This window comes from Oncorhynchus tshawytscha, linkage group LG12, assembly GCF_018296145.1.
Source record: "Oncorhynchus tshawytscha isolate Ot180627B linkage group LG12, Otsh_v2.0, whole genome shotgun sequence".
Classification (NCBI taxonomy): domain Eukaryota; kingdom Metazoa; phylum Chordata; class Actinopteri; order Salmoniformes; family Salmonidae; genus Oncorhynchus; species Oncorhynchus tshawytscha.
Window position 1 is genome coordinate 62,612,018 of NC_056440.1, and position 26,590 is coordinate 62,638,607.

General features: G+C 44.0%; 1 protein-coding gene across 2 annotated transcripts in view; it reads left to right on the forward strand.

The window, feature by feature from the left end:
- LOC112263630 (protein FAM189A1) overlaps window positions 1-24,859 on the forward strand; it is a 146,061-nt gene extending 121,202 nt beyond the window's left edge. Inside the window, exons 5-12 of one of the 2 annotated variants that reach the window (XM_042330873.1) lie at window positions 9,594-9,701; window positions 12,281-12,441; window positions 18,523-18,682; window positions 22,271-22,349; window positions 22,518-23,210; window positions 23,406-23,477; window positions 23,717-24,036; window positions 24,184-24,859. In XM_042330873.1, the coding sequence (XP_042186807.1) occupies window positions 9,594-9,701; window positions 12,281-12,441; window positions 18,523-18,682; window positions 22,271-22,349; window positions 22,518-23,210; window positions 23,406-23,477; window positions 23,717-24,036; window positions 24,184-24,399 (1,809 nt within the window). In that variant the 3' untranslated portion in view covers window positions 24,400-24,859. The remainder of the gene's footprint in view (window positions 1-9,593; window positions 9,702-12,280; window positions 12,442-18,522; window positions 18,683-22,270; window positions 22,350-22,517; window positions 23,211-23,405; window positions 23,478-23,716; window positions 24,037-24,183) is intronic. The other variant, XM_042330874.1, reaches the window with a different exon arrangement.
- The last annotated feature ends 1,731 nt before the right edge of the window (window positions 24,860-26,590 follow it).

Genomic DNA, 26,590 nt, shown 5'->3' on the forward strand with positions numbered 1-26,590 from the left:
GAAGGAGATCCGACTGGCTCCTCCGTCGCGACGTTACCTGAAAGCCCATCTGCGGCCTGCTAACCGTTAGCTGTCTTACCGGCTGCTATCTGAATAGACAATCGGACAATTTATTTATTTTTATTATTATTATGTTTTCTTCTTGGGCCTCTATAACTATATCTATTGTTTTTATTTTTGTTGTTGTTGTGTGATTTGGATTAATCCCCACTAATCTACTGACGGAACGCAAGAGGTGGCTAACAACAGACCTCCATCCTATGCTAGCTTGCTACCGATGGCCTGGCTAGCTGTCTAAATCGCCGTGACCCCCAACCAACCTCTCCACTCACTGGACCCTTTTGATCACTCGACTAAGCATGCCTCTCCTTAATGTCAATATGTCTTGTCCATTGCTGTTCTGGTTAGTGTTTATTGGCTTATTTCACTGTAGAGCCTCTAGTCCTGCTCACTATACCTTATCCAACCTATTAGTTCCACCACCCACACATTCAATGACATCTCCTGGTTTCAATGATGTTTCTAGAGACAATATCTCTCTCTTCATCACTCAATACCTAGGTTTACCCCCACTGTATTCACATACTACCATACCTTTGTCTGTACATTATACCTTGATGCTATTTTATCGCCCCCAGAAACCTCCTTTTACTCTATGTTCCAGACGTTCTAGACGACCAATTCTCATAGCTTTTAGCCGTACCCTTATTCTACTCCTCCTATGTTCCTCTGGCGATGTAGAGGTGAATCCAGGCCCTGCAGTGCCACTCCTATTCCCCAGGTGCTCTCTTTTGACGACTTCTGTAACCGTAATAGCCTTGGTTTCATGCATGTTAACATTAGAAGCCTCCTCCCTAAGTTTGTTCTATTCACTGCTTTAGCACACTCTGCCAACCCGGATGTTCTAGCTGTGTCTGAATCCTGGCTTAGGAAGACCACCAAAAATTCAGAAATTTTAATTCCAAACTACAACATTTTCAGACAAGATAGAACTGCCAAAGGGGGCGGTGTTGCAATCTACTGCAAAGATAGCCTGCAGAGTTCTGTCCTACTATCCAGGTCTGTACCCAAACAATTTTAACTTCTACTTTTAAAAATCCACCTCTCTAAAAACAAGTCTCTCACCGTTGCCGCCTGCTATAGACCACCCTCTGCCTCCAGCTGTGCTCTGGACACCATATGTGAACTGATTGCCCCCCCATCTATCTTCAGAGCTCGTGCTGCTAGGCGACCTAAACTGGAATATGCTTAACACCCCAGCCATCCTACAATCTAAGCTTGATGCCCTCAATCTCACACAAATTATCAATGAACCTACCAGGTACCTTCCCAAAGCCTTAAACACGGGCACCCTCATAGATATCATCCTAACCAATTTCCCCTCTAAATACACCTCTGCTGTCTTCAACCAAGATCTCAGCGATCACTGCCTCATTGCCTGCATCTGTAATGGGTCAGCGGTCAAACGACCTCCACTCATCACTGTAAAACGCTCCCTGAAACACTTCTGCGAGCAGGCCTTTCTAATCGACCTGGCCGGGGTATCCTGGAAGGATATTGATCTCATCCCGTCAGTAGAGGATGCCTGGATATTTTTTTTAATGCCTTCCTAACCATCTTAAATGAACATGCCCCATTCAAGAAATTTAGAACCAGGAACAGATATAGCCCTTGGTTCTCCCCAGACCTGACTGCCCTTAACCAACACAAAAACATCCTATGGCGTTCTGCATTAGCATCGAACAGCCCCCGTGATATGCAGCTGTTCAGGGAAGCTAGAAAACATTATACACAGGCAGTTAGAAAAGCCAAGGCTAGCTTTTTCAAGCAGAAATTTGCTTCCTGCAACACTAACTCAAAGTTCTGGGACACTGTAAAGTCCATGGAGAATAAGAACACCTCCTCCCAGCTGCCCACTGCACTGAAGTTAGGAAACACTGTCACCACTGATAAATCCACCATAATTGAGAATTTCAATAAGCATTTTTCTACGGCTGGGCATGCTTTCCACCTGGCTACTCCTACCCCAGTCAACAGCACTGCACCCCCCACAGCAACTCGCCCAAGCCTTCCCCATTTCTCCTTCTCCCAAATCCAGTCAGCTGATGTTCTGAAAGAGCTGCAAAATCTGGACCCCTACAAATCAGCCGGGCTAGACAATCTGGACCCTTTCTTTCTAAAATTATCTGCCGAAATTGTTGCCACCCCTATTACTAGCCTGTTCAACCTCTCTTTCGTGTCATCTGAGATTCCCAAAGATTGGAAAGCAGCTGCGGTCATCCCCCTCTTCAAAGGGGGGGACACTCTTGACCCAAACTGCTACAGACCTATATCTATCCTACCGTGACTTTCTAAGGTCTTCGAAAGCCAAGTCAACAAACAGATTACCGACCATTTCGAATCTCACCATACCTTCTCTGCTATGCAATCTGGTTTCAGAGCTGGTCATGGGTGCACCTCAGCCACGCTCAAGGTCCTAAACGATATCTTAACCGCCATCGATAAGAAACATTACTGTGCAGCCGTATTCATTGATCTGGCCAAGGCTTTCGACTCTGTCAATCACCACATCCTCATCGGCAGACTCGACAGCCTTGGTTTCTCAAATGATTGCCTCGCCTGGTTCACCAACTACTTCTCTGATAGAGTTCAGTGTGTCAAATCGGAGGGTCTGCTGTCCGGACCTCTGGCAGTCTCTATGGGGGTGCCACAGGGTTCAATTCTTGGACCGACTCTCTTCTCTGTATACATCAATGAGGTCGCTCTTGCTGCTGGTCAGTCTCTGATCCACCTCTACGCAGACGCCACCATTCTGTATACTTCCGGCCCTTCTTTGGACACTGTGTTAACAACCCTCCAGGCAAGCTTCAATGCCATACAACTCTCCTTCCGTGGCCTCCAATTGCTCTTAAATACAAGTAAAACTAAATGCATGCTCATCAACCGATCGCTACCTGCACCTACCCGCCTGTCCAACATCACTACTCTGGACGGCTCTGACTTAGAATGCGTGGACAACTACAAATACTTAGGTGTCTGGTTAGACTGTAAACTCTCCTTCCAGACCCATATCAAACATCTCCAATCCAAAGTTAAATCTAGAATTGGCTTCCTATTTCGCAACAAAGCATCCTTCACTCATGCTGCCAAACATACCCTTGTAAAATTGACCAACCTACCAATCCTCGACTTTGGCGATGTCATTTACAAAATAGCCTCCAATACCCTACTCAACAAATTGAATGCAGTCTATCACAGTGCAATCCGTTTTGTCACCAAAGGCCCATATACTACCCACCATTGCGACCTGTACACTCTCGTTGGCTGGCCCTCGCTTCATACTCGTCGCCAAACCCACTGGCTCCATGTCATCTACAAGACCCTGCTAGGTAAAGTCCCCCCTTATCTCAGCTCGCTGGTCACCATAGCATCTCCCACCTGTAGCACACGCTCCAGCAGGTATATCTCTCTAGTCACCCCCAAAACCAATTCTTTCTTTGGCCGCCTCTACTTCCAGTTCTCTGCTGCCAATGACTGGAACGAACTACAAAAATCTCTGAAACTGGAAACACTTATCTCCCTCACTAGCTTTAAGCACCAACTGTCAGAGCAGCTCACAGATTACTGCACCTGTACATAGCCCACCTATAATTTAGCCCAAACAACTACCTCTTTCCAAACTGTATTTAATTTTTATTTATTTATTTATTTTGCTCCTTTGCACCCCATTATTTTTATTTCTACTTTGCACATTCTTCCATTGCAAAACTACCATTCTAGTGTTTTACTTGCTATATTGTATTTACTTTGCCACCATGGCCTTTTTTGCCTTTACCTCCCTTCTCACCTCATTTGCTCACATTGTATATAGACTTGTTTATACTGTATTATTGACTGTATGTTTGTTTTACTCCATGTGTAACTCTGTGTCGTTGTATCTGTCGAACTGCTTTGCTTTATCTTGGCCAGGTCGCAATTGTAAATGAGAACTTGTTCTCAACTTGCCTACCTGGTTAAATAAAGGTAAAATAAAATAAATAAAATAAATAAATAAAATTCACACAGGACACTGGATAAGACAGGAGAAGTACTCCAGATATAACAAACTGACCCTAGCCCCCCGACACAAACTACTGCAGCATAAATACTGGAGGCTGAGAAAGGAGGGGTCAGAAGACACTGTGGCCCCATCCGATGATACCCCCGGACAGGGCCAAACAGGAAGGATATAACCCCACCCACTTTGCCAAAGCACAGCCCCCACACCACTAGAGGGATATCTTCAACCACCAACTTACCATCCTGAGACAAGGCCGAGTATAGCCTACAAAGATCTCCGCCACGGCACAACCCAAAGGAGGGGGCCAACCCAGAAAGGAAGATCACATCAGTGACTCAACCCACTCAAGTGACGCACCCCTCCTAGGGACGGCATGAAAGAGCACCCGTAAGCCAATTACTCAGCCCCTGTAATAGGGTTAGAGGCAGAGAATCCCAGTGGAAAGAGGGGAACCGGCCAGGCAGAGACAGCAAGGGCGGTTCGTTGCTCCAGAGCCTTTACGTTCACGTTCACCTTCACACTCCTGGGCCAGACTACACTCAATCATATGACCCACTGAAGAGATGAGTCTTCAGTGAAGACTTAAAGGTTGAGACCGAGTTTGCGTCTCTCACATGGGAAAGCAGACCATTCCATAAAAATTGAGCTTTTATAGGAGAAAGCCCTGCCTCCAGCTGTTTGCTTAGAAATTCTAGGGACAATTAGGATGCCTGCGTCTTGTGACCGTAGTGTACGTGTAGGTATATGTAAGGCAGGACCAAATCAGAGAGATAGGTAGGAGCAAGCCCATGTAATGCTTTGTAGGTTAGCAGTAAAACCTTGAAATCAACCCTTGCCTTGACAGGAAGCCAGTGTAGGGAGGCTAGCACTGAAGTAATATGATCACATTTTTTGGTTCTAGTCAGGATTCTAGTAGCCGTATTTAGCACTAACTGAAGTTTATTTAGTGCTTTATCCGTGTAGCCGGAAAGTAGAGCATTGCAGTAGTCTAACCTAGAAGTAACAAAAGCATGGATTAATTTTTCTGCATCATTTTTGGACAGAAAGTTTCAGATTTTTGCAATGTTACGTAGATGTAAAAAAGCTGTCCTTGAAACAGTCTTGATATGTTCATCAAAAGAGAGATCAGGGTCCAGAGTAACGCCGAGGTCCTTCACAGTTTTATTTGAGATGACTGTACAACCATTAAGATTAATTGTCAGATTCAACAGAAGATCTCTTTGTTTCTTGGGACCTAGAACAAGCATCTCTGTTTTGTCTGAGTTTAAAAGTAGAACGTTTGCAGCCATCCACTTCCTTATGTCTGAAACACAGGCTTCTAGCGAGGGCAATTTTGGGGCTTCACCATGTTTCATTGAAATGTACAGCTGTGTGTCATCCACATAGCAGTGAAAGTTAACATTATGTTTTCGATTGACATCCCCAGGAGGTAAAATATATAGTGAAAACAATAGTGGTCCTAAAACGGAACCTTGAGGAACACCGAAATGTACAGTTGATTTGTCAGAGGACAAGCCATTCACAGAGACAAACTGATATCTTTCCAACAGATAAGATCTAAACCAGGCCAGAACTTGTCCTTGTAGACCAATTTGGGTTTCCAATCTCTCCAAAAGAATGTGGTGATTGATGGTATCAAAAGCAGCAGTAAGGTCTAGGAGCACAAGGACAGATGCAGAGCCTCGGTCTGATGCCATTAAAATGTAATTTACCACCTTCACAAGTGCAGTCTCAGTGCTATGATGGGGTATAAAACCAGACTGAAGCATTTCGTATAAATTGTTTGTCTTCAGGAAGGCAGTGAGTTGCTGCGCAACAGCCTTTTCTAAAGAATTTGAGAGGAATGGAAGATTTGATATAGGCCGATAGTTTTTTATATTTTCTGTGTCAGGGTTTGGCTTTTTCAAGAGAGGCTTTATTACTGCCACTTTTAGTGAGTTTGGTACACATCCGGTGGATAGAGAGCTGTTTATTATGTTCAACATAGGAGGGCCAAGCACAGGAAGCAGCTCTTTCAGTAGTTTAGTTGGAATAGGGTCCAGTATGCAGCTTGAAGATTTAGAGGCCATGATTATTTTCATCATTGTGTCAAGAGATATAGTACTAAAAAACTTGAGTGTCTCCCTTGATCCTAGGTCCTGGCAGAGTTGTGCAGACTCAGGACTACTGAGCTTTGAAGGAATACGCAGATTTAAAGAGGAGTCCGTAATTTGCTTTCTAATAATCATGATCTATTCATTAAAAGAAGTTCATCAATTTTTTACTGCTGAAGTGAAAGCCATCCTCACTTGGGGAATGCTGCTTTTTAGTTAGCTTTGCGAGACAGTATCAAAAATAAATTTCAGATTGTTCTTATTTTCCTCAATTAAGTTGGAAAAATAGGATGATCGAGCAGCAGTAAGGGCTCGTCGATACTGCGCGGTACTGTCTTTCCAAGCTAGTCGGAAGACTTCCAGTTTGGTGTGGCGCCATTTCCGTTCCAATTTTTCTGAAAGCTTGCTTCAGAGCTTGGGTATTTTCTGTATACCAGGGAGCTAGTTTCTTATGAGAAATGTTTTTAGTTTTTAGGGGTGCAACAGGAAATACACGTATGTAGCATTTAGAAACACTTAGAAATCATTATATTCAATATAGCCAAGACTCATGAAGGGTATTTTTATTCTTTGCTTTATGAATGTATGATTTAATGTAAATGTATATGCTATGCACACTAATCTTTCTTCACAAAGCAACAGCATGATTTCGCACAGCAACAAAACAGCAATAACATTCTACCAGAAACTCCACAAAACATACCATTGGTATTTTCAAAACTTGAATTCCAGCCTATACTTTTTATTTCACATTATGCTTTTGATGAGACTGGACAATGACATGTACAGTACATATTCAATGCCTAGATCTCAGTCTATTTTTCTCTCTCTCCTTTAAATTCGAAGTGAAGCTCAAGAATGATTCATTCGGCATCCTCTTCTCTCTATTCCTTTCCCGGGAGTGAGCCATTCGAACTCACCATGGATGCCGGTTTGTTTGGTAGATTTGATGCACAAGGTGATGCAACACTGCAAAGAGAACTGAATAATGAAATAGGCTACGCTGAATGAGGACATGGGTCTCCTGTGACTCCTGGTATCTGGATTGGGTTTGTGTGACTAGCAAGGCATGGAAAAGGAACATATCCCAAAAAGATGAGGAGAAATCAGCTGTGTCAACACCTCAAACAAGAAAAGGAAAATAAACAAAAATGTCTCCTCTTTGAAAAGAGTTACTATGCATGTTTATACTGAAGTACCAATCTCCATGTATTATTCACCTCTCTAGGTACACAGGAGCATCTTTGCCAAGCTAGCACTTTGTTCCCAAGTGTCAAATAAAGTGACTGAGTCAGAACTAATAACATCCTGTATGCGTGTTGGGGTTTGATCATATTAGGCCAGACAGGGAAGTGATAGAACATAGTTGAAGGCCAGAAGTGACAGATCTGCCACTTGTTTGACCTATAGGTCTGTCTACACTACTTGTCAAATCTCTCTCCAAAGCTACAATGACATTACTCTATACTGTGGTACTAGTAGGTATAGTTGTAACGATCTGGGCGTAGTGGGTGCGGAGGCAGAAAGTTCAGGATAGCGTTTATTACGCACAGGGGAAAAAATAGCGCTCGCCAAGAATACCGGGCGCACAAATAACAAATGCCCAACACAACACGTACTGCCACACAGAAACACAGTGGGAGACATAGTTAAGCCCGCACAAAGAGCAGGCGGGCCTACCGGCTTAAATAGCCCAACTAATCAACCTCAACAAGGAACAGGTGAAACTAAACAGACAAAACAAACAGAAAAGGGAAAAGGGATCGGTGGCAGCTAGTAGGCCGGTGACGACGACCGCCGAGCGCCACCCAATACAGGGAGAGGAGCCACCTTCGGTAGGAGTCGTGACAATGGTAAATATCACTAGGAAATAATACTGTGTTCTAAACAAACATTGTTCATCCATAATAGCCCTCCATTGTCTGTTTGAAAATGAAAATGACGTATTTAGTCAAATACCATGGTAATTTGTGGTCTTCACTGTGCTTAGCTCAGGCTGTGCATTTCTCCCTATTCAGTATCCACATGATCAGATGGCCAGAAGATAGCACTGTAAGGATGAGGACACTTCCCCTCTTATTATTTCACCTTGAAGTCTAGCAAAGTAACAAAGAAAAGCAACATGGAAGGAAATCAAGAGCCTATTTTCAGGTTGCATGGGGTTCAATTTCACTACTATGCATATTTATTCTTGCTGAAGATTCAATAAATCAAATTATGTGAGTGCATAACCTTGGAACAAAGACACCTCTTCAGGGGGCTTTTATCACCTTACCCACAGAGACTAGGAAGAGAGATGGTTCCCTGTTAAGCCATGCTTCTTTACAATGGCGCTACTATTGTTAAGCTGTGTTGAAGTATTCAACATACCAACCTTATAGGAGATGTCTTTCGGGACAAGAGTTGTTCTTGACATGTGACCTGAGCATCTGGGCCTTAAGCATTGCAGTCCTATTATATCACACCTCAACAGTAGAAGGCACTGTTCATGGTCTTGGTTGGTTACCATGGGCCGTGATGTTCTATTTCACAGTGTTTCTGGTAGGCCCCTCCTCATTCCCCTCTCCTGTCAGTCTCCAGAGAGGCAGCCATTAGCTTTAAGCTGCCTGCTCATCACACAATATGTTTCTCAAAGGGACTGAGAAAGGATCTGTTTCAGGATCTGTTCGGACCTCACCTGCCAAATGTAGGCTGTATCTGTGAAAGGCTGTGCGAGTCTCTAGCTCTCTGGTTGCAAGAACACCAAGGTTATCAGAGATTTCACCTGTCATATCAATGGGAATCCATTGCTATAACTTCAACAATTTTCAGCATCGGTTGCCTCCCAATGGTGAACACATGTCAAAATAAAAAGAGAGCTTGGGCAAATGTCAAACTCACACAATTTCATTTCTTTCAAGACTGTTCCTGTGGTTGTAAGCAATGCTGCTGACTCGGGGTTCAAAGCAGCCAGTCTGGGCTGCAGTTAAGCTAGCTGTCTGTAAACAGGATTTTATGACCTGAAGTGTCAGGGCCGGCAGGGATTCATATTGCTTCATTCCCACATGGTTTAATGTGTGGAAGAGGATGGCGCTGCAGGAAATGCAGTGCTGAGCTATTAGGGTGACTGTGTTCCTGGTTGGATCATTCTCAGATTTAAGGGGCGATTCGCTGCTGTTATGAAGTACTGTATCCTTCCTCTGCAGTGCTCCCCTGCTAGCTAGTCCCTGCTGTGCTGTGTCGCCATGGTAATGACATCACCATTGTCTGTGTCACCTTCAGTCCCTCTCTCATTCATTTGTTCCCTCTATATATTGCTCTCCTCTCTTGTGTTCTCATGCTGTAATATTTGCTTAGCTTTCCTCACTGTGGCTCAAATGTGACTCCCTCCCCCTTCCCTCTCTCCCCCTTCCCTCTCTCCCTCTGCCCCTTTCCTCTCTCCCTCTGCCTGGGTCCTGTAGGAGCTCCTGTTTAGTGTGTGCGCCCTGAATGTCATCTCCACCATCGTCTGTGCCCTGGCCACTGCCATGTGCTGCATGCAGATGGTCTCCACTGATGTGCTACAGATCGTAAGTAGTGTGACAGAGAACACAATGGACACGTTGTCTCTGTCTGACCTGGACTCAATGAGACTGATCTATAGCCTTATGGAGAGCAGCTCTGAACCATCATGAAAGGTAAACACGCCTGGCCTTCTAATGCTGGCTTCATCATTCTCCCCCTCATTTAGCAGTAGTAGTACCAGTAGTATTGTAGTACCATACAGATTTGGAATAAATTGTCTTCAGTCTGACCATCTTAGATAATGTCAACAGACATCACGAAGGGCACCCATCCCAGAACAGTTCAGAACCTCCACATCACGAAGGGCACCCATCCCAGAACAGTTCAGAACCTCCACATCACGAAGGGCACCCATCCCATAACAGTTCAGAACCTCCACATCACGAAGGGCACCCATCCCAGAACAATTCAGAACCTCCACATCACGAAGGGCACCCATCCCAGAACAATTCAGAACCTTCACATCACAAAGAGCACCCATCCCAGAACAGTTCAGACCCTTCACATCACGAAGGGCACCCATCCCAGAACAGTTCAGAACCTTCACATCATGAAGGGCACCCATCCCAGAACAGTTCAGAACCTTCACATCATAAAGGGCACCCATCCCAGAACAGTTCAGAACCTTCACATCATGAAGGGTACCAATCCCAGAACAGTTCAGAACCTTCACATCATGAAGGGCACCCATCCCAGAACAGTTCAGAACCTTCACATCATGAAGGGCACCCATCCCAGAACAGTTCAGAACCTTCACATCATGAAGGGTACCAATCCCAGAACAGTTCAGAACCTTCATCACGAAGGGCACCCATCCCAGAACAATTCAGAACCTTCACATCACGAAGGGCACCCATCCCAGAACAATTCAGGACCTCCACATCATGCTTGAAGAAACCAATTAAAGGGGAAATAATGATTCTTCTCCCTCACTGTAGTTGGTAATATCTACACCTTAAAAGGAATGCTGTCCTTAAAACGACCCTCTCGCATTACAAGGGAAACAATGACTGTGCCCAAAACCTAAATGCTTTGCGGTCATCAGGGAAATCAATGTGGCGGGGTGCTCCCTTTGCCCTTCAGAGCAATGCTCTCAGCCCATTTAGAATGACTTTCCCAGATGATTGGTGGGCTGTAGCGCCTTCATAGCCACCATTAAAACAAAGCGATACTAGCGATACTAGCGATACCATGTCTGCACCCCATTAATATCTCTAGGCAATTTTTTACAGGGGAGAAATAACGTTTTAACATTCTATACGAGAAGGCTTTGTACACAGTTTATGAGCTGAGCTGTAAATTGTGTGGCCTCTTAGATGGGTATATGACAGATAAGCCCAGGGTGGGAGATTGATAGAGCTGAATTATATTAGTGAGGCAGGAGTTTGGGGCTGGAGCTGGGGCAGATACAGGGGCTGGGACTGCCTGGCGTTGATGCAGATGTAGGGGTTAGCAATGGGACTGCTGCAGAGGCTAGAGTGGAGGCTGCAGCCTACTGGAGCAGTAGAGGATTAGTTTCATCTCGGAGCACAAGGTGGCAATGCAAGACATCACTAGTGATCCCAGCTACACAGTCACCGCACAGGCACAATGAGCTACGGGACCAGAAGCTTAAGAGCAGGACAATATGTTTGATTTTGCACCTGGTTCAGTTTCTTCATCTTTTGTGGCAAGAAGAATATTGCAGAACAATACATTTTGTAAGCTAAAATTATACAGATCACAGTCATTTGGTTGGTAAGGGCAAGGTTTTACTATTTAGTCAGAATTTCAATGAGAGGTTTTCATGTCTTTGTCCTTGACTGATAATGAATATATCTATATAAACTTTCAATGCTTTTCTTGTATGACACATGATTGATGGCAGACGCAAAGCGACAGATGGGCACATTTTTCAAAGTCAGATTTAAACTTCAAAGTAGACAGGCTGAACTGCAGTGCGTCCCGAATGGGAACTTCTCAATAGCACGTCGTCGTCTGGTTGTGAGCAGGAGGAATGTGAGACACGCCAATGTTTTAAAAACACAGACCAGGAGAGATTAAAGTGGCCTGTACAGCCGTAAGGTCACAGGAGGGTGAATGACAAAGGACCTGTCTCCTCCTATTCCCAGTACACTCACAGAGCCCCTCTCAATCTGGCCTCATTCCCATTTCACAAGGAAAGATTTCAGCTCCCAGGAACAAAGCTATCTACCTACTAAAGCCTGACTGACTCAATGCACAACGTGCTGGCCAGGGCAGGGCAGGCTTCCTTCACATGACACGTATTGATCCAGCCAGCGTTTTTTCCTCCACTGCTCCATTGTGTCTGGCTTTATTAGCCCGGCCATTAACGACTTTGCCACCGATAACGACGCATGCTACCGCATAGTTCCTTTATCCAAGAATTTTTTTCTCCAAAAATAAACATCATTGTGTCTGCTAGATAACCTTATTCTGGATGCCTTTTCTCTACAGACTGTTGTTGAAATTGAAACATTCAATGGTCCCAGTATAAAGCTTTCAGAATGAGACAAATAGACGGCGGTTTCCTGTCTCTGAAGTAAAAGCTGGGTTTATGTCTCGGTCTGTCTGTCTGTTTCAGTTCATGCCACACAGAGCACGAGCCCTGAGCGCTGACTGCATGACCCCCCACGGCACCATCCTGCACCAGAACCTTGACTTTGACGAGTTCATCCCACCCATCCCTCCACCACCCTACTACCCCCCAGAGTACACCTGCACCCCGGTGATGGACGGACAGAGGTATCGCAACACAACACAACAACACAACAGAACAAACACAACATACCACAACACAACACCTTGACCTCGGTGATGGGCAAACTGAGGTACTACAGCAAAGCAACACAACACCTGCACTTCAGTGATAGATGTACAGATGTACTGGCTGCAGCACAACACTCTGACCTCCTAACAACCTACCACCAGACTGAGTGTTGGCTGACCAACATAGCAACATGCCTGTTTGAATGACTGGCTGTAGCATCTCCTTTGGCACCTGTCACATTGGGTTTGATATAGTCTTGCGTTGCCATACCTCCAAAATACCTTGCAAAAACGGTTTGAATAGTTCTGCAAGATTTTGATTGGCTGTCACATTTAAAGACCCCTTCCCCACACACCCGTAGAAGGGGGGGGTTGTGTGCCACTGTTTTCCATTTTTGTAGGACACATTTTGTAGAGTCGTTGCGTTTGCTAGTTTCAAATGATCAGGTGAGGCCGACAGTCTGCGATTTATATTTGTTGGAATTGAAAGTGGATTACGCTGGTTGAGTCAAACGTCACAACATGTTCTAAACTGATCTTTCAACAAACACACTTTTTACCTCGTCTCCATTTGTCCATATGGCATATCCATAACTACAGTATCTTGATGTAATCATTGTAAATGTAAAAACAGTTTCCAAATGCATTAGTTGATAACAGCCTAGGAAGAGACTAATGGCGCGTTTCCACACAGGATGTTTTACCCAAAGAGCTCAGACTTTTTTGTTTCCATTTACATGGGCCGGCACCCGTATCTGGGCCATGACTTCGGTGGACCTGCTCTCACTTGGGGCCAAAGCCAGGCCACTGGTACTTTTCAGCCTACATTTACATAACAATGACTAACATTAACACCTTCTCACACAGTAACTGTGTGTACCAGCAGTGTTTTTGGATACAACATGTGCTAACATAGGTAGCTACAGTTGAAGTCAGAAGTTTACATTCACTTAGGTTGGAGTCATTAAAACTCGTTTTTCAACCACTCCACAAATTTCTTGTTAACAAGTCGGTTAGGACATCTACTGTGCGCATGACAAGTAATTTTTCCGACAATTGTTTACAGACTTATAATTCCCTGTATCACAATTTCAGTGGGTCAGAAGTTTACATACACTAAGTTGACTGTGCTTTTAAACAGCTGGAAAATTCCAGAAAATTATGTCATGGCTTTAGAAGCTTCTGATAGGCTAATTGACATCATTTGACATCATTTGAGTTAATTGGAGGTTTACCTGTGGATGTATTTCAAGGCCTACCTTCAGACTCAGTGCCTCTTTGCTTGACATCATGGGAAAATCTAAATAAATCAGCCAAGACCTCAGAAAAAAATGGTAGACCTCCACAAGTCTGGTTCATCCTTGGGAGCAATTTCCAAATGCCTGAAGGTACCACCTTCATCTGTACAAACAATAGTATGCAAGTATAAACACCATGGGACCACGCAGCCGCCATACCGCTCAGGAAGGAGACACGTTCTGTCTCCTAGAGAAGAACGTACTTTGGTGCGAAAAGTGCAAATCAATCCCAGGACAACAGCAAAGGACCTTATGAAGATGCTGGAGGAAACAGGTACAAAAGTATCTATATCCACAGTAAAACGAGTCCTATATTGACATAACCTGAAATGCCACTCAGCAAGGAAGAAGCCACTGCTCCAAAACTGCCATAAAAAAGCCAGACTACGGTTTGCAACTACACATGGGGACAAAGATTGTATTTTTTGGAGAAATGTCCTCTGGTCTGATGAAACAAAAATATAACTGTTTGGCCATAATGTCCATCTTTATGTTTGGGGGAAAAAGGAGGAGGCTTGCAAGCCGAAGAACACCATCCCAGCCGTGACACACGGGGGTGGAAGCATCATGTTGTGGGGGTGCTTTGCTGCAGGAGGGACTGGTGCACTTCACAAAATAGATGGCATCATGAGGTAGGGAAATTATGTGGATATATTGAGGCAACATCTCAAGACATCAGTCAGGAAGTTAAAGCTTGGTCGCAAATGAGTCTTCCAAATGGACAATGACCCCAAGCATACTTCCAAAGTTGTGGCAAAATGTCTTAAGGACAACAAAGTCAAGGTATTGGAGTGGCCATCACAAAGCCCTGACCTCAATCCTATAGAACATTTGTGGGCAGAACTGAAAAAGCATGTGCGAGCAAGGAGGCCTACAAACCTGACTCATTTACACCAGCTCTGTCAGGAGGAATGGGCCAAAATTCACCCAACTTGTGGGAAGCTTGTGGAAGGCTACCCAAAACGTTTGACCCAAATTAAACCATTTAAAGGCAATGCTACCAAATACTAACTGAGTGTATGTAAACTTCTGACCCACTGGTAATGTGATGAAAGAAATTAAAGCTGAAATAAATCATTCTCTGTACTATTATTCTGACATTTCACATTCTTAAAATAAAGTGGTGATCCTAACTGACCTAAGACAGAGAATTTTTACTGTGATTAAATGTCAGGAATTGTGAAAAACTAAGTTGAAATGTATTTGGCTAAGGTGTATGTAAACTTCCAACTTCAACTGTATATGCCCTGGGTTATATGTGTAGGCCTACCTATATGCCCTGGGTTATATGTGTAGGCCTACCTATATGCCCTGGGTTAATATGTTACCTTTTTGCCTCGAGGCCTACCTATATGCCCTGGGTTAATATGTGAGGTCCGGTGTCTGCTGGCCTTCAAACCTGATATGCCCTGGGTTATATGTCCCTGATTAGGCAATGAAAGCTACCTATATGCCCTGGGTTATATGTGTTGGTTTATGGCCTACCTATATGCCCTGGGTTATATGTGTAGGCCTACCTATATGCCCTGGGTTATGTGTGTTAGGCCTACCTATACCTATATGCCCTGGGTTATATGTGTAGGCCTACCTATATGCCCTGGGTTATATGTGTAGGCCTACCTATATGCCCTGGGTTATATGTGTAGGCCTACCCTGGGTTATATGTGTAGGCTATATGCCCTGGGTTATACGTGTAGGCCTACCTATATGCCCTGGGTTATATGTGTAGGCCTACCTATATGCCCTGGGTTATATGTGTAGGCCTACCTATATGCCCTGGGTTATATGTGTAGGCCTACCTATATGCCCTGGGTTATATGTGTAGGCCTACCTATGTTAGCACATGTTGTATACAAAAACAGTTGACCATCACACACGATGTATAAACCTATTAGAATTGGAGAAGGCCAACACTCTTGGGGATCTGCTTGGTGTGAAGGATTCTGTTTCAGCCCAGAAATAACACACCTGATTCAACTTATCAAACCTAATGAGTTGATAATCAAGTGTGCTATTCCTGGGCTGGAACAGAAGTCTGCTCACCCAGTAGATCAGGGAGCAGTGGAGCAAGGTTAGTCACCGCTGGTATGGAGTTTTTTGTTCACCTGAAATGACGCTTTAGTAATAATAGCCTATGTGTTACTACTACTCAATTTTCTATTGTTGTTTCGACTACGATGTCTCATCTTTACATACGAGTTAGATTATTTGAACATTTCATTTTTGATGAAGCGTTTAAACTTGTTTTAATTGTTAAAATATTATTCAAAATGGACTAGTGTCAATGTTGATGAATCACAATCCTGCATTAAAGAGGGGAAGGGGTTCTGTCTCTAAAATATCTGTGTTTCTGTGTTGTTTTCTCAAATGAACATGTATTTTTTGCCTGTCTAGTTGTAAGATCTCCAATCTGTTTTATTTGATTGTCACGCTGTCTCAGTATATCAGCTATCTGAATCCAACCATATACCAGTGCTGCAGGCTGGTCTCATAGACTAGACGTAACATAGTAAACGTACATCCGGGACACTCAAATAGAGCCCCACAGTGGAGGTGTCATAATACCCATAAAACCTAGCAGTCAAACAGGGAAAATGTTCCAATAATTTTTTCCACCATTGATTTTAGAAACAATTAAAATAAGGGCTGTGTGTCGCGTAGGCTTATCCTGGCATGACGTTTTTTGATAAACATATAAAACTCTCTCGGACAAGGTGGCTTTTATCAATATATTTGGCTCTATTTATTCTCAGATTTTAACATGCTAATTAGCATCAAAGTAGAGATCATTCAAGACTACAAATCCCTGCAAGCTTGTGCACATCACCTCTAGTGGACACCTTTGCTAACAGGTATTGTGTCAATTTAAAACTTGCTTTAGACAGTTCACAGAATTTTTCATTTAAAAACATTTAGCCAATTTATTCATGACTAAATTTAGCTAACATTAGATAGTTAATCCAGATATTGTTACCTTTTTGCCTCGATCTGGCTGTCTCATCCAGAATGAGGTTGTTGTTGTTCCCATAGTAGATAGGATAAGAGTTGAATACGCCTGGCCTATGAGGTCCGGTGTCTGCTGGTTGTCTCTTCAAACCTGATAATTATTTGAATCCTCCTGGTGTGCCAGGTCTAAATTAGTCCCTGATTAAAGGGGAACAATGAAAGCAGTGAAAGCCGTGGAACTGGCTTCTAGGTCCAGAGTTGAGTTTGAGGGAGATTTAGGTTGGTTGAGGTTGGTTTATGTATCACTGACCCTGAATAAGCTAAATACTGGGCTATATGTGTAGGCCTACCTATATGCCCTGGGTTATATGTGTAGGCCTACCTATATGCCCTGGGTTATATGTGTAGGCCTACCTATATGCCCTGGGTTATATGTGTAGGCCTACCTATATGCCCTGGGTTATATGTGTAGGCCTACCTATATGCCCTGGGTTATATGTGTAGGCCTACCTATGTTAGCACATGTTGTATACAAAAACAGTAACCTTTAGGTCAATAACACAGCTAACCTTTAGGTCAATAATATGCTGTTTTTATTAACATTTTGTTGCCTTTATAATCCTGAGAGGAATTTAACTAGCTTGTAGCTAGTTATACCTAGGTAGCTTACAAGGTTAACTGACTTTTCTCAAAATGAACCTCATTGTGACTAGCTACTTCTTGTCCCGGGGCTCATGCAACCCTGCACACCCAAATATCACTCCAGAAACGTCAAAATAAGAAATTTTGAACTGGCCAGCATTGTTGACCATTCCTCCCCTCTTGCTGCAGCTTCATTTCATCTCAAAACAACAGAGAAATGCTGTAAAAACCAATGTGCCGCAAACGTTCTGAAATGTTTTGTCACCAAGTGTTTGTTTTATTGATTTTTTTTTTTGTCTTCACGCACTGAGGGGATTCGATTAATCTCGCCCAGGCTCCCGTGTAGGCGTGTTTAGCACTGTGATTTACACCTGGTTCGCACCCCTCTTTAGCTGATTTTTGCCATGGAACTTCCCCAGGTTTCCTGTTTTAGGGAAGCCTGGTTCACGACGAGGCTATGTTTGATACAACTCCCTAGTTTGATTATTTGGTTTTGTCCTCGCCAAGAATCATATTCTATTTTAGTGATTGACGACAGAGCTGAAACTAAACACATATGTTTTATTAAAATAGGTATCTTGCAAGTGGCTAGAGCAAGTTTGATCCTAAATATGTATTCTGTGGAGCCCTTGGGCCAAGCCACTCACAATGCTTAGTATGGACTATCAGAATGTTGTCGTGCTTTGTTAAGGAGCACAGGTAACATCCATGGCCTTGTGCAAATGTGCCATTGATCTCCTTCCAATTGGTATAAGAGAATCAGTTCCATTTCCACATCTTTGACAGCATGCTGATCCAGCTGCTTGGCTAGATGCCATGTGTTCTTGTCAATTAGGCTGTAAATAGAAACATGGAGAGGAAGCCTTTATAGAGTCCCCTAGCTGAGGGCAGAAACATGTCATGACATCATCATGCGCTGGATGATTGATTCAGACACTCAGGTTGTATTTTATACTCTGCCACTTCACAGGAGAATGGGTTTTAATTAAAAAAAAGATGGCTCTTGCATGGGTGAGATATTTTTAATTAACACCACATGAAAAACAATGTGTCTCTCAACCAATTGAATGTGTTTGTTTACTTTAAAATGAAGTGTTGCTGGATTGAGGAAGAAGAGGATATTTGTATTTCTCTCCTCACACCTTTCCTCCCTAATGTTTCTCACATTCAGAAGTCTACATCTGGACTTTCCACACTCCCCGTTCAGTGCCATCTATGGAGTGCCCATCAACAGCCCTGGGACACTCTACCCCTCTGAGTTGCCCCCGTCATATGAGTCTGTGGTGGGGTTGGGGATGGGGTTGGGGATGGGGCAGACCCCTGCCAGTCAGGTGAGTATCTCTACCATCCTTCCCCCATAAAAGACCAGTGTACTAGCCAGCCTCTTTCTAACATTACACATTGTCTATTCACACACAGTCAGAGTAGTTTAGAACCCCTCTCACTGTTGAATACGTCCCTGTTTACATGCACATTGTAAGAACACAACTACAAAGGAGAGTGCTAAGAGAGGCATTTTGGTTTCAGAAGAAGTTGTTGTGTGAGATCACAAAGAGAGGAGAAGTACACAGAGAGAAGCTAGCTGTGTTAGAGACTCAGTTGAAGTTGAAGTTTCTATTTGGGTTGAGGATTAGTGAGGTGAGAGGATTTTATGCTCCTCTCTCTCTCTCTCTCTGTGTAAATCGCTGCCACAGGCTCTAATAAAGGAGACATAATAAAGACGTGTTACATTTCCTTATGCAGATGACCCAATTCACTGCTGACCTCATAAGGCCTCCCCTAAGACAGAAGCACACACATACAGTGCATTCAGAAACTATTCAGACCCCTAGACTTTTTCCACATTTTGTTACGTTACAGCCTTATTCTAAAATGGAATCTACACACAATACCCCATAATAACAAAGCAAAACCAGTTTTTTTTTTCAGATATCACATTTACATAAGTATTCAGACCCTTTACTCAGTACTTTGTTGAAGCACCTTTGGCAGCGATTACAGCCTCGAGTCTTCTTAGGTATGACACTACAAGCTTGGCACACCTGTATTTGGGGAGTTTCTCCCATTCTTCTCTGCAGATATTCTCAAGTTCTGTCAGGTTGGATGGGGAGCGTCGCTGCACAGCTATTTTCAGGTCTTTGCAGGAATGTTCAATCAGGTTCAAAACCGGGCTCTAGCTGGGCCCCTCAAGTACATTCAGAGACTTGTCCCGAAGCCACTCCTTGTCCTGTTGGAAGGTAAACCTTTACCCCAGTCTGAGATCCTGAGTGCTCTAGAGCAGGTTTTCATCAAGGATCTCGCTGTACTTTGCTCCGTTCATCTTTCCCTTGATCCTGACTAGTCTCCCAGTCCCTCCCACTGAAAAACATTGACACAGTATTATGCTGCCAGCACCATACTTCATCGTAGGGATGGTGCCAGGTTTCCTCCAGACGTCACGCTTGGCATTCAGGTGAAAGAGTTCAATCTTGGTTTCATCAGACCAGAGAATCTCATTTTTCATGGTCTGAGAGTCCTTTAGGTGCCTTTTGTCAAACTCCAAGCGGGCTGTCATGTGCCTTTTACTGAGGAATGGCTTCCATCTAGCCACTTCCATAAAGGCCTGATTGGTGGAGTCCTGCAGAGATTGTCCTCTGGAAAGTTCCGCCATCTCCACAGAGGAACTCTGGAGCTCTGTCAGAGTGACCATCGGGTTCTTGGTCACCTCCCTGACCAAGCCCCCTCTCCCCCGATTGCTCAGTTTGGACGGGTGGCCAGCTCTAAGAAGAGTCTTGGTGGTTCCAAACTTCTTCCATTTAAGAATGATGGAGGCCACTGTGTTCTTGGGGACCTTCAATGCAGTAGACATTTTTTGGTACCCTTCCCCAGATCTGTGCCTCGACACAATCCTGTCTCGGAGCTCTACAGACATCTCCTTCGACCTCATGGCTTGCTTTTTGCTCTGACATGCACTGTCAACTGTTGGACCTTGTATAGATAGATAGGTGTGTGTCATTCCAAATCATGTCCAGTTGAATTTACCACAGGTGGACTCCAGTCAAGTTGTAGAAACATCTCAAGGATGATCAGTGGAAACAGGATACACCTGAGATCAATTTCGAGTCTCATAGCAAAGGGTCTGAATACTTATGAAAATGAGGTATCTTTTTTTTATACTGTAAATGTGCAAACATTTCTAAAAACCTGCTTACGCTTTGTCATTATGGGGTATTGTGTGTCGATTGGAAAACAATTTATTTAATACATTTTAGGATAAGGCTGTAACCTATCAAAATGTGGAAAAAGTTGTACTTTCCAAATGCACTATAGGTGTGATGGGAAAAGTCTAATTTAGATGAGATACAGAAGACACGTCTAGTCTGGTAGAACTTCAGAGCAGGTATAGATTTCAGTTTGGTGTTTGTCCTATGAACTCAATCACGGAGGTACTATCGTTGTCTACCTGGAGAAAATGTGAGAGGTCACTTCTTCAAGGAATATAGTTGGTTTCCTGTTGAATGCAGCTGGGTCGTTCCACCAAATGGGTGTCAAACTTGGTAAAAAAAAAATCATCCCATTTTAATATTGACATAAAGAGCACATGTTCAACTTCATAAAAAACATGTTTTCCCATCTCTTGAGGTTAAATTTTTAAAAATACTATAGTAATTGCCTATTAAGTGGCAAATAAAGTAACAGGGTTGACTAACAGGGTTGACGATTTCATCTTAAATCAGCCTTGTGACAGGGGGAATGGAAGCTTGTTGTGTGCAACAGGGAGTGGCAATTGAATGCAAGCTTAACAAAAAATGACATTCAATCATTGGCACAGTTATCTGTTCAGAGCTGAGTGGTGCTTTGTGGCTCTCCTAAGACAGACAAGATCTCTTGTCTCTTACATGACAGTGAAGGGAAACCACAGGAGACAAAGACATAGGAATCCAATCTGTAACAAAGCTGCGTCGTTCCACAAAAAGAGTGCCTTTTGTGTCCCTTTGATATTCTAGGAGACATTGTGCACCAACATTTTAGAACAAGATATATTATTTGCTCTAAAATGTAATACCAAAAGGCTTCCCCTCGTCTTTTAGAGCTCTCTGCACAGATCTCCTGAAAATGATCTTCCAACAAAGATTCTGTGAATGAGGTCAAATCAATATAGAGTTTTCTCACCTGAAGTACATGCCTTTGAAGTGTTGATGCAGGGAGAGCACCTGAGGGGACTGGCTGCTGTTAGATGTATGCCTCATAGGGGAGCAGCTGCAATAGGAGGATCTAGATTCCCCTTGAATAGACACTCGTCGCTCAGGCTCAGGTTGACTAGAATAGAGGTATAGACCCGAAATGATCAGTTTGTACAGGTGACTGCAGCTTATGATTGGTAAGACTGAGGTATTGTATTGGAACATACTTTATATTAAATGGTACTAGAGACACTACACGGCATTACATGCTTCTAAGACCCTGATTATCCTTTTTCATATTCACTGCTATGATTTAGAAATACTCATCATGACGAGATGAGAAAGAAAGCCCACATAACGTCATAAGCATACAATTACCTAAGAACATTATAGTGACAGTTCACCACCTCTAAAATCCCAATGGAATTCCTGATGTAGAGTGGGTGTGCTTGGAGAGCTCTCTACTGGCCAGAGTGTGGTACTGAGTACATGGTTGCCAGATGTGTCGGGAAGAAGCAGCGGCCTCTGACAGATGTTCTCCAAAAGGATTCTCTGCCTCGCCCACCTGTTCCTCATCTTTAACAAGGGTTTCACTAATGGCAGAATTATTTGGTTCCCTCACTCACTATCCCTTTGGAAATGTGTGTCTCCTTTGTCAACTGTAAAAACTAATCATGTCTGTCTGTCTCTGTCTGTCTGTCTCTGTCTCTGTCTGCCTGCCTGCCTGTCTGTCTGTCCATGTGCTCCCCTCTGCAGGTCACTACCAGCATTGATCAGCAGGCCACTGAGTCCAGCCTCTGTGAGAGAAACACCACAGCTGGTCTCAGTACTCAGGGTAAGGAAGGCTTAATCACTATCACTACAGCCACCCCGCACACCACTTTGACTGTGTGTGTGAACAGGCTGGTGTATCTCACCCATAGGGGTGAGCCATGTTTGACATCTATGCCTGTACTGTAATTTGGTACAGCTGATGCTTGTGCTCTCCTGTGTCTTGTCCCAGTCTCGGGGGACAGTGCCTCTCTAATGGTATCAGAGGAGGTGGCAGAAATTCCAGACCACAGTTGCTCCTCAGAGGATCTCTGTTCCCTGGAGGTGCAGGGCTCTGATTCCTCTCCCTATGGCACGCTGCACACCGCCCCCACTGATGGCAGCTGTATCAGTCTAGAGCTCAGTGCCCGCTTCTCCCACCGCCACGGCGGCCCGGCCCGGCTCGACGACACTGGCTACAGCGAGTCCTCCCACACCCAGGACTCCATACCCCGCTCTCCAGACTGGTCCATAGAGAACAGCAACATACTGGAGCACGAGGAGCCCAAGGGAGGAGCAAAGCTACACGCAAACCTCAAAGAACGAGCCAGTAGGAAGCAGCTGATTCTTCCTGTCCCTCCTACTCCTCCCTCCCTGCCCTCTGCCTCCCCCTCTGCAGCCACAGCCTCCGTAGAGGCAGCCTCAGCAGCCCAGAGCCTCCCTGCCTGCCGCTCCCCGTCCCCCCCTGCCCGGCCCCGTGGCTCCCGACTGTGCTTCAGTGTGTGGTCCCCATCCTCCTCTTCCTCCTCCCCGGCCTCGCAGCCCCCTTCTACCTCAGCGCCCGCAGAGCGACCCCGCATGCTCCGGTCTGCCAGGAGGTATCGCAAGCTGGCTCGCATCGTACGCTCCACCAGCGACCCCATCTCCTGTACCTCCATATCTGGAAGTACGTGAGTTATTCCTGTGTCGGCACGACACTGCTCCCCATGTGTTGTTTAGGGAAGATCCTGTCATTACTGTTGAGATGAACCGGGTTAATCAGACCACATAGGCAGCTAGAATCACTTCATTTGGTGAAATGCAAATAATATACTTTAGCATAAGTACTTGTTCACCATAAGGCTAACATCTCCCTCTGCAGGTGACAGCTGTGGCAGCCCCTCTGCAAGCAACCCTCCTCCTGAAGATTCTCCTCAGACTTCACCAGAGCAAGGTAATGCCCACCCCACCAGAGCCTTTTACCACCTCTCCACTATGTACGCCTTTCACATCTCCCCACCAGATCACTCCCCACCTAACCTAGCAGTCTACACATACCCCTGGCGAAAACACCCATTTAGACCAGCGACTCGTAGGAGAAAATAGCGTTCACCTACAGAATGTGCAAATGTGTTGAATATGTTGAGTCCCGCCTGATTGGATGTTGTATGTTTGTGTCTTTGGTGTGTTCAGAGTCCACAGAGGTGGCAGCTCCTCCCCACGCCGCTGCCAAAGTCAGCACCCGCAGTGGTAGGAAGCAGAAGGAGGGGAGGAAAGTGGACATCCGCCTCAAACCGCGAGCCCTGCACACGGTCTCCAACGAGCGCCCACACTCTCTGGCTGACCTCAAGACGTATAAAGACACCAAAATCCTGGTGGCCAAATTCCTGGAGCACTCCAGCTGCAGTCTACCTCCAGAGGTCCAGCAGGTGGTCAACAGCATCAAGTATGTCATCAAGTCTGACGAGAGACACATGGAGGAAGCTATATTCAGTGCCAATGTCATAGATCAGGTACCCCTATTGATGTGCATGAGTATGAATGCATATACAAAATAAGCTGGTCTGATAACTTAATGAAACCATTGTTGGACCATTCTGGTCTAAACTGTTGGTCAGTGATATTGATGGATTTGTTTGTTTGTGTCTTACTTTGCACAGGTGATGACACAATCACAACGCATCATCGGCAGCCCAAGGAAGCGTGCCCATGAAGACTTGCACCTACAAAGCTGTGGGGCCTTGAGTTCCCCTTCCTCATCCCTGCGCCGTCCACCTACAGCACCAGGGCCTCCCAACCCCCCTGCTTCCGTGGACTCCTCTCCCTCACCCTCTGAACACACTCAAAGCCTTTTGTGTAGAGAGACCATCCTTTGACTGCCCTCCCTCCCCACCAAGGACTCAACCTCTATTTCTATCTCATAGTGCCCCTTGACTGTGCCAAGACTTTAGCAGAAACAAACTCAGTAGGTCATGTCTGGAGTGGATTGGCTTCTGTTCTCTCTCTCTCTCATATCAAAAACAGCAGAATGTTCTCTTCTCCCTCAGGGGACTTTTTAACTTCTCAACCCTGTAAACACACTTGTAAGCCAACTAAATGGAGATGTCATGATGAAAAACTAGTGCTCTACTTTATGAAAAGGAAAGAAAAACGACTGTATTAAAACTGTGAACTGGACAGTTTTGGGATGGTACTAGCTCCAGCAGACTTTGTGGATTTTGATTGGCTGAATACTGTGTGCCACTGCAGGACAGAGAACGTTACAAAAGTGGATTATTTAACTTACCTCAATGTGTTACAGTTCTTATCAGTGTTACAATAAAATATGACTTTCTATGTTGTAGTCGACCTCCTTTCAACAATGGTATGTCATTTGAACATTACATACATTTATAGGAGGTGTGAGAGACACAGAAGCCATGCTTACAGAAGATGCATGGCGCAACTGAATAGTAAAAAAAAACATTATGAAAATACTGTATATACAAATCACACAAATTGTGTAATATTTTGAAAACCTTGTTCATTGTAACTTTCGAAATGTCAAGAACTTGTGGTTTGACAAACTATTCTGAATGAGCTAGGTTGCCATCCAATTGGCGACAGATTTTCAGGTGAATATTCAAAAGTCTGCATAGAAACAATATGCACATTTCCCCAACAGAGGTGTCTCCATCAAACTGACTTATTAGCGGATAAAATGCTGCACGTGATGACGTAGTGTACATAAAATGATTTTTGCACTTAAGTTTTCATGTACTGAATAAATCAATTGAAGTTTAAAGGGATAGTTGACCAAAATGACAAAATGACATTGGTTTCCTTACCATGTCAGCATTCTATGGACAAGGTATGACAGCAGTCCCTGCTTTGGTTTCATTTCCCTGCTACTGTTTCCATATGCTTGAAAATAAAAGACAGCTGCACACTAGGAGCTCAGATGCAAAAATGTAATTACCAACATTTCGACAGCCAAGCTATCTTCATCAGGGTATAATCACAAACACTGCGGGATGACTCGTTTATGTAGTGTCAAAAGACACAGGTGTCTGTAATCATGGCCAAGAGTGGCCTAACGTCATTGGTTAATTATCAAATATTAAAATGGCATACAAAGAACAGCATACAAACAACAAATGGATAGCATACGATCATAAATTAATTTGACTACACAAGCTTACAAACAATTAAAATGGCAAAGTCACAATAATCACAAGAATGGCTTCAGATCAAAGTCTACGTTGAGACCGAAGGGAACAAGGGCCTTTAAGTTAACAATCCTGGCAGCCTCTCGCTTTAACAATAAATTATCAAGGTCACCCCCCTCTCCTAGGGAGGGTGACATGTTCGATGCCAACTGGTAAGCACCTAGTGGTGCTACGATGCACCTTTGATTGGGATCGATTTCCCTGTTTGTGGGTGTTTGAAGGATCTACATTTATAAGTGCCATTGCATTGAGCACAGCCATTACATTTATAATTTCCATCCAGTAGGGGCGCAAATAGACTTGTTCAGGAATATCTTGGGGTGGTAAATCAGAGTGTACCAATTGGTCTCTGAGATTTCTGCCCCGCGAGAATACGACCAAGGGAAGGTCCGAAAACACATTACCGAGACTATCATTGGATTTTAGAATGTGCCAATGTTTGTGAACAATTCCCTTAATTTGTTCAGAACGCTTTGAATAGTGGGTAGTTAGAACATAAGAATGTGTCTTTTTGCGAGACTGACCTTGAAAAAGGTCATGTCTCGTTTTGTTTTGAATTTTCTCTATGGCAATATTAATCTGATCATTTTTGTAGCCCCTCTCCTTGAACTTTCTTTGCGTCTCTGTTTCCATATGCTAACATTTAAATATTTTTGGCACAAATATATATTATACTTTTTTGGGCATATTTTCCAAATCATGTGAAAGTATCTAAAATGTATTGTGAACCTCAAGAAAGTCACTTATAGATGTTTTAAAAAATGTCTCTCATTGATCGAGACAGGTGTGTGTCATCGTGTCATGCAGGACCCAGGGGTAAATGTAGATTACATTTCCCAGTAAGGGACAATGTGTGCAC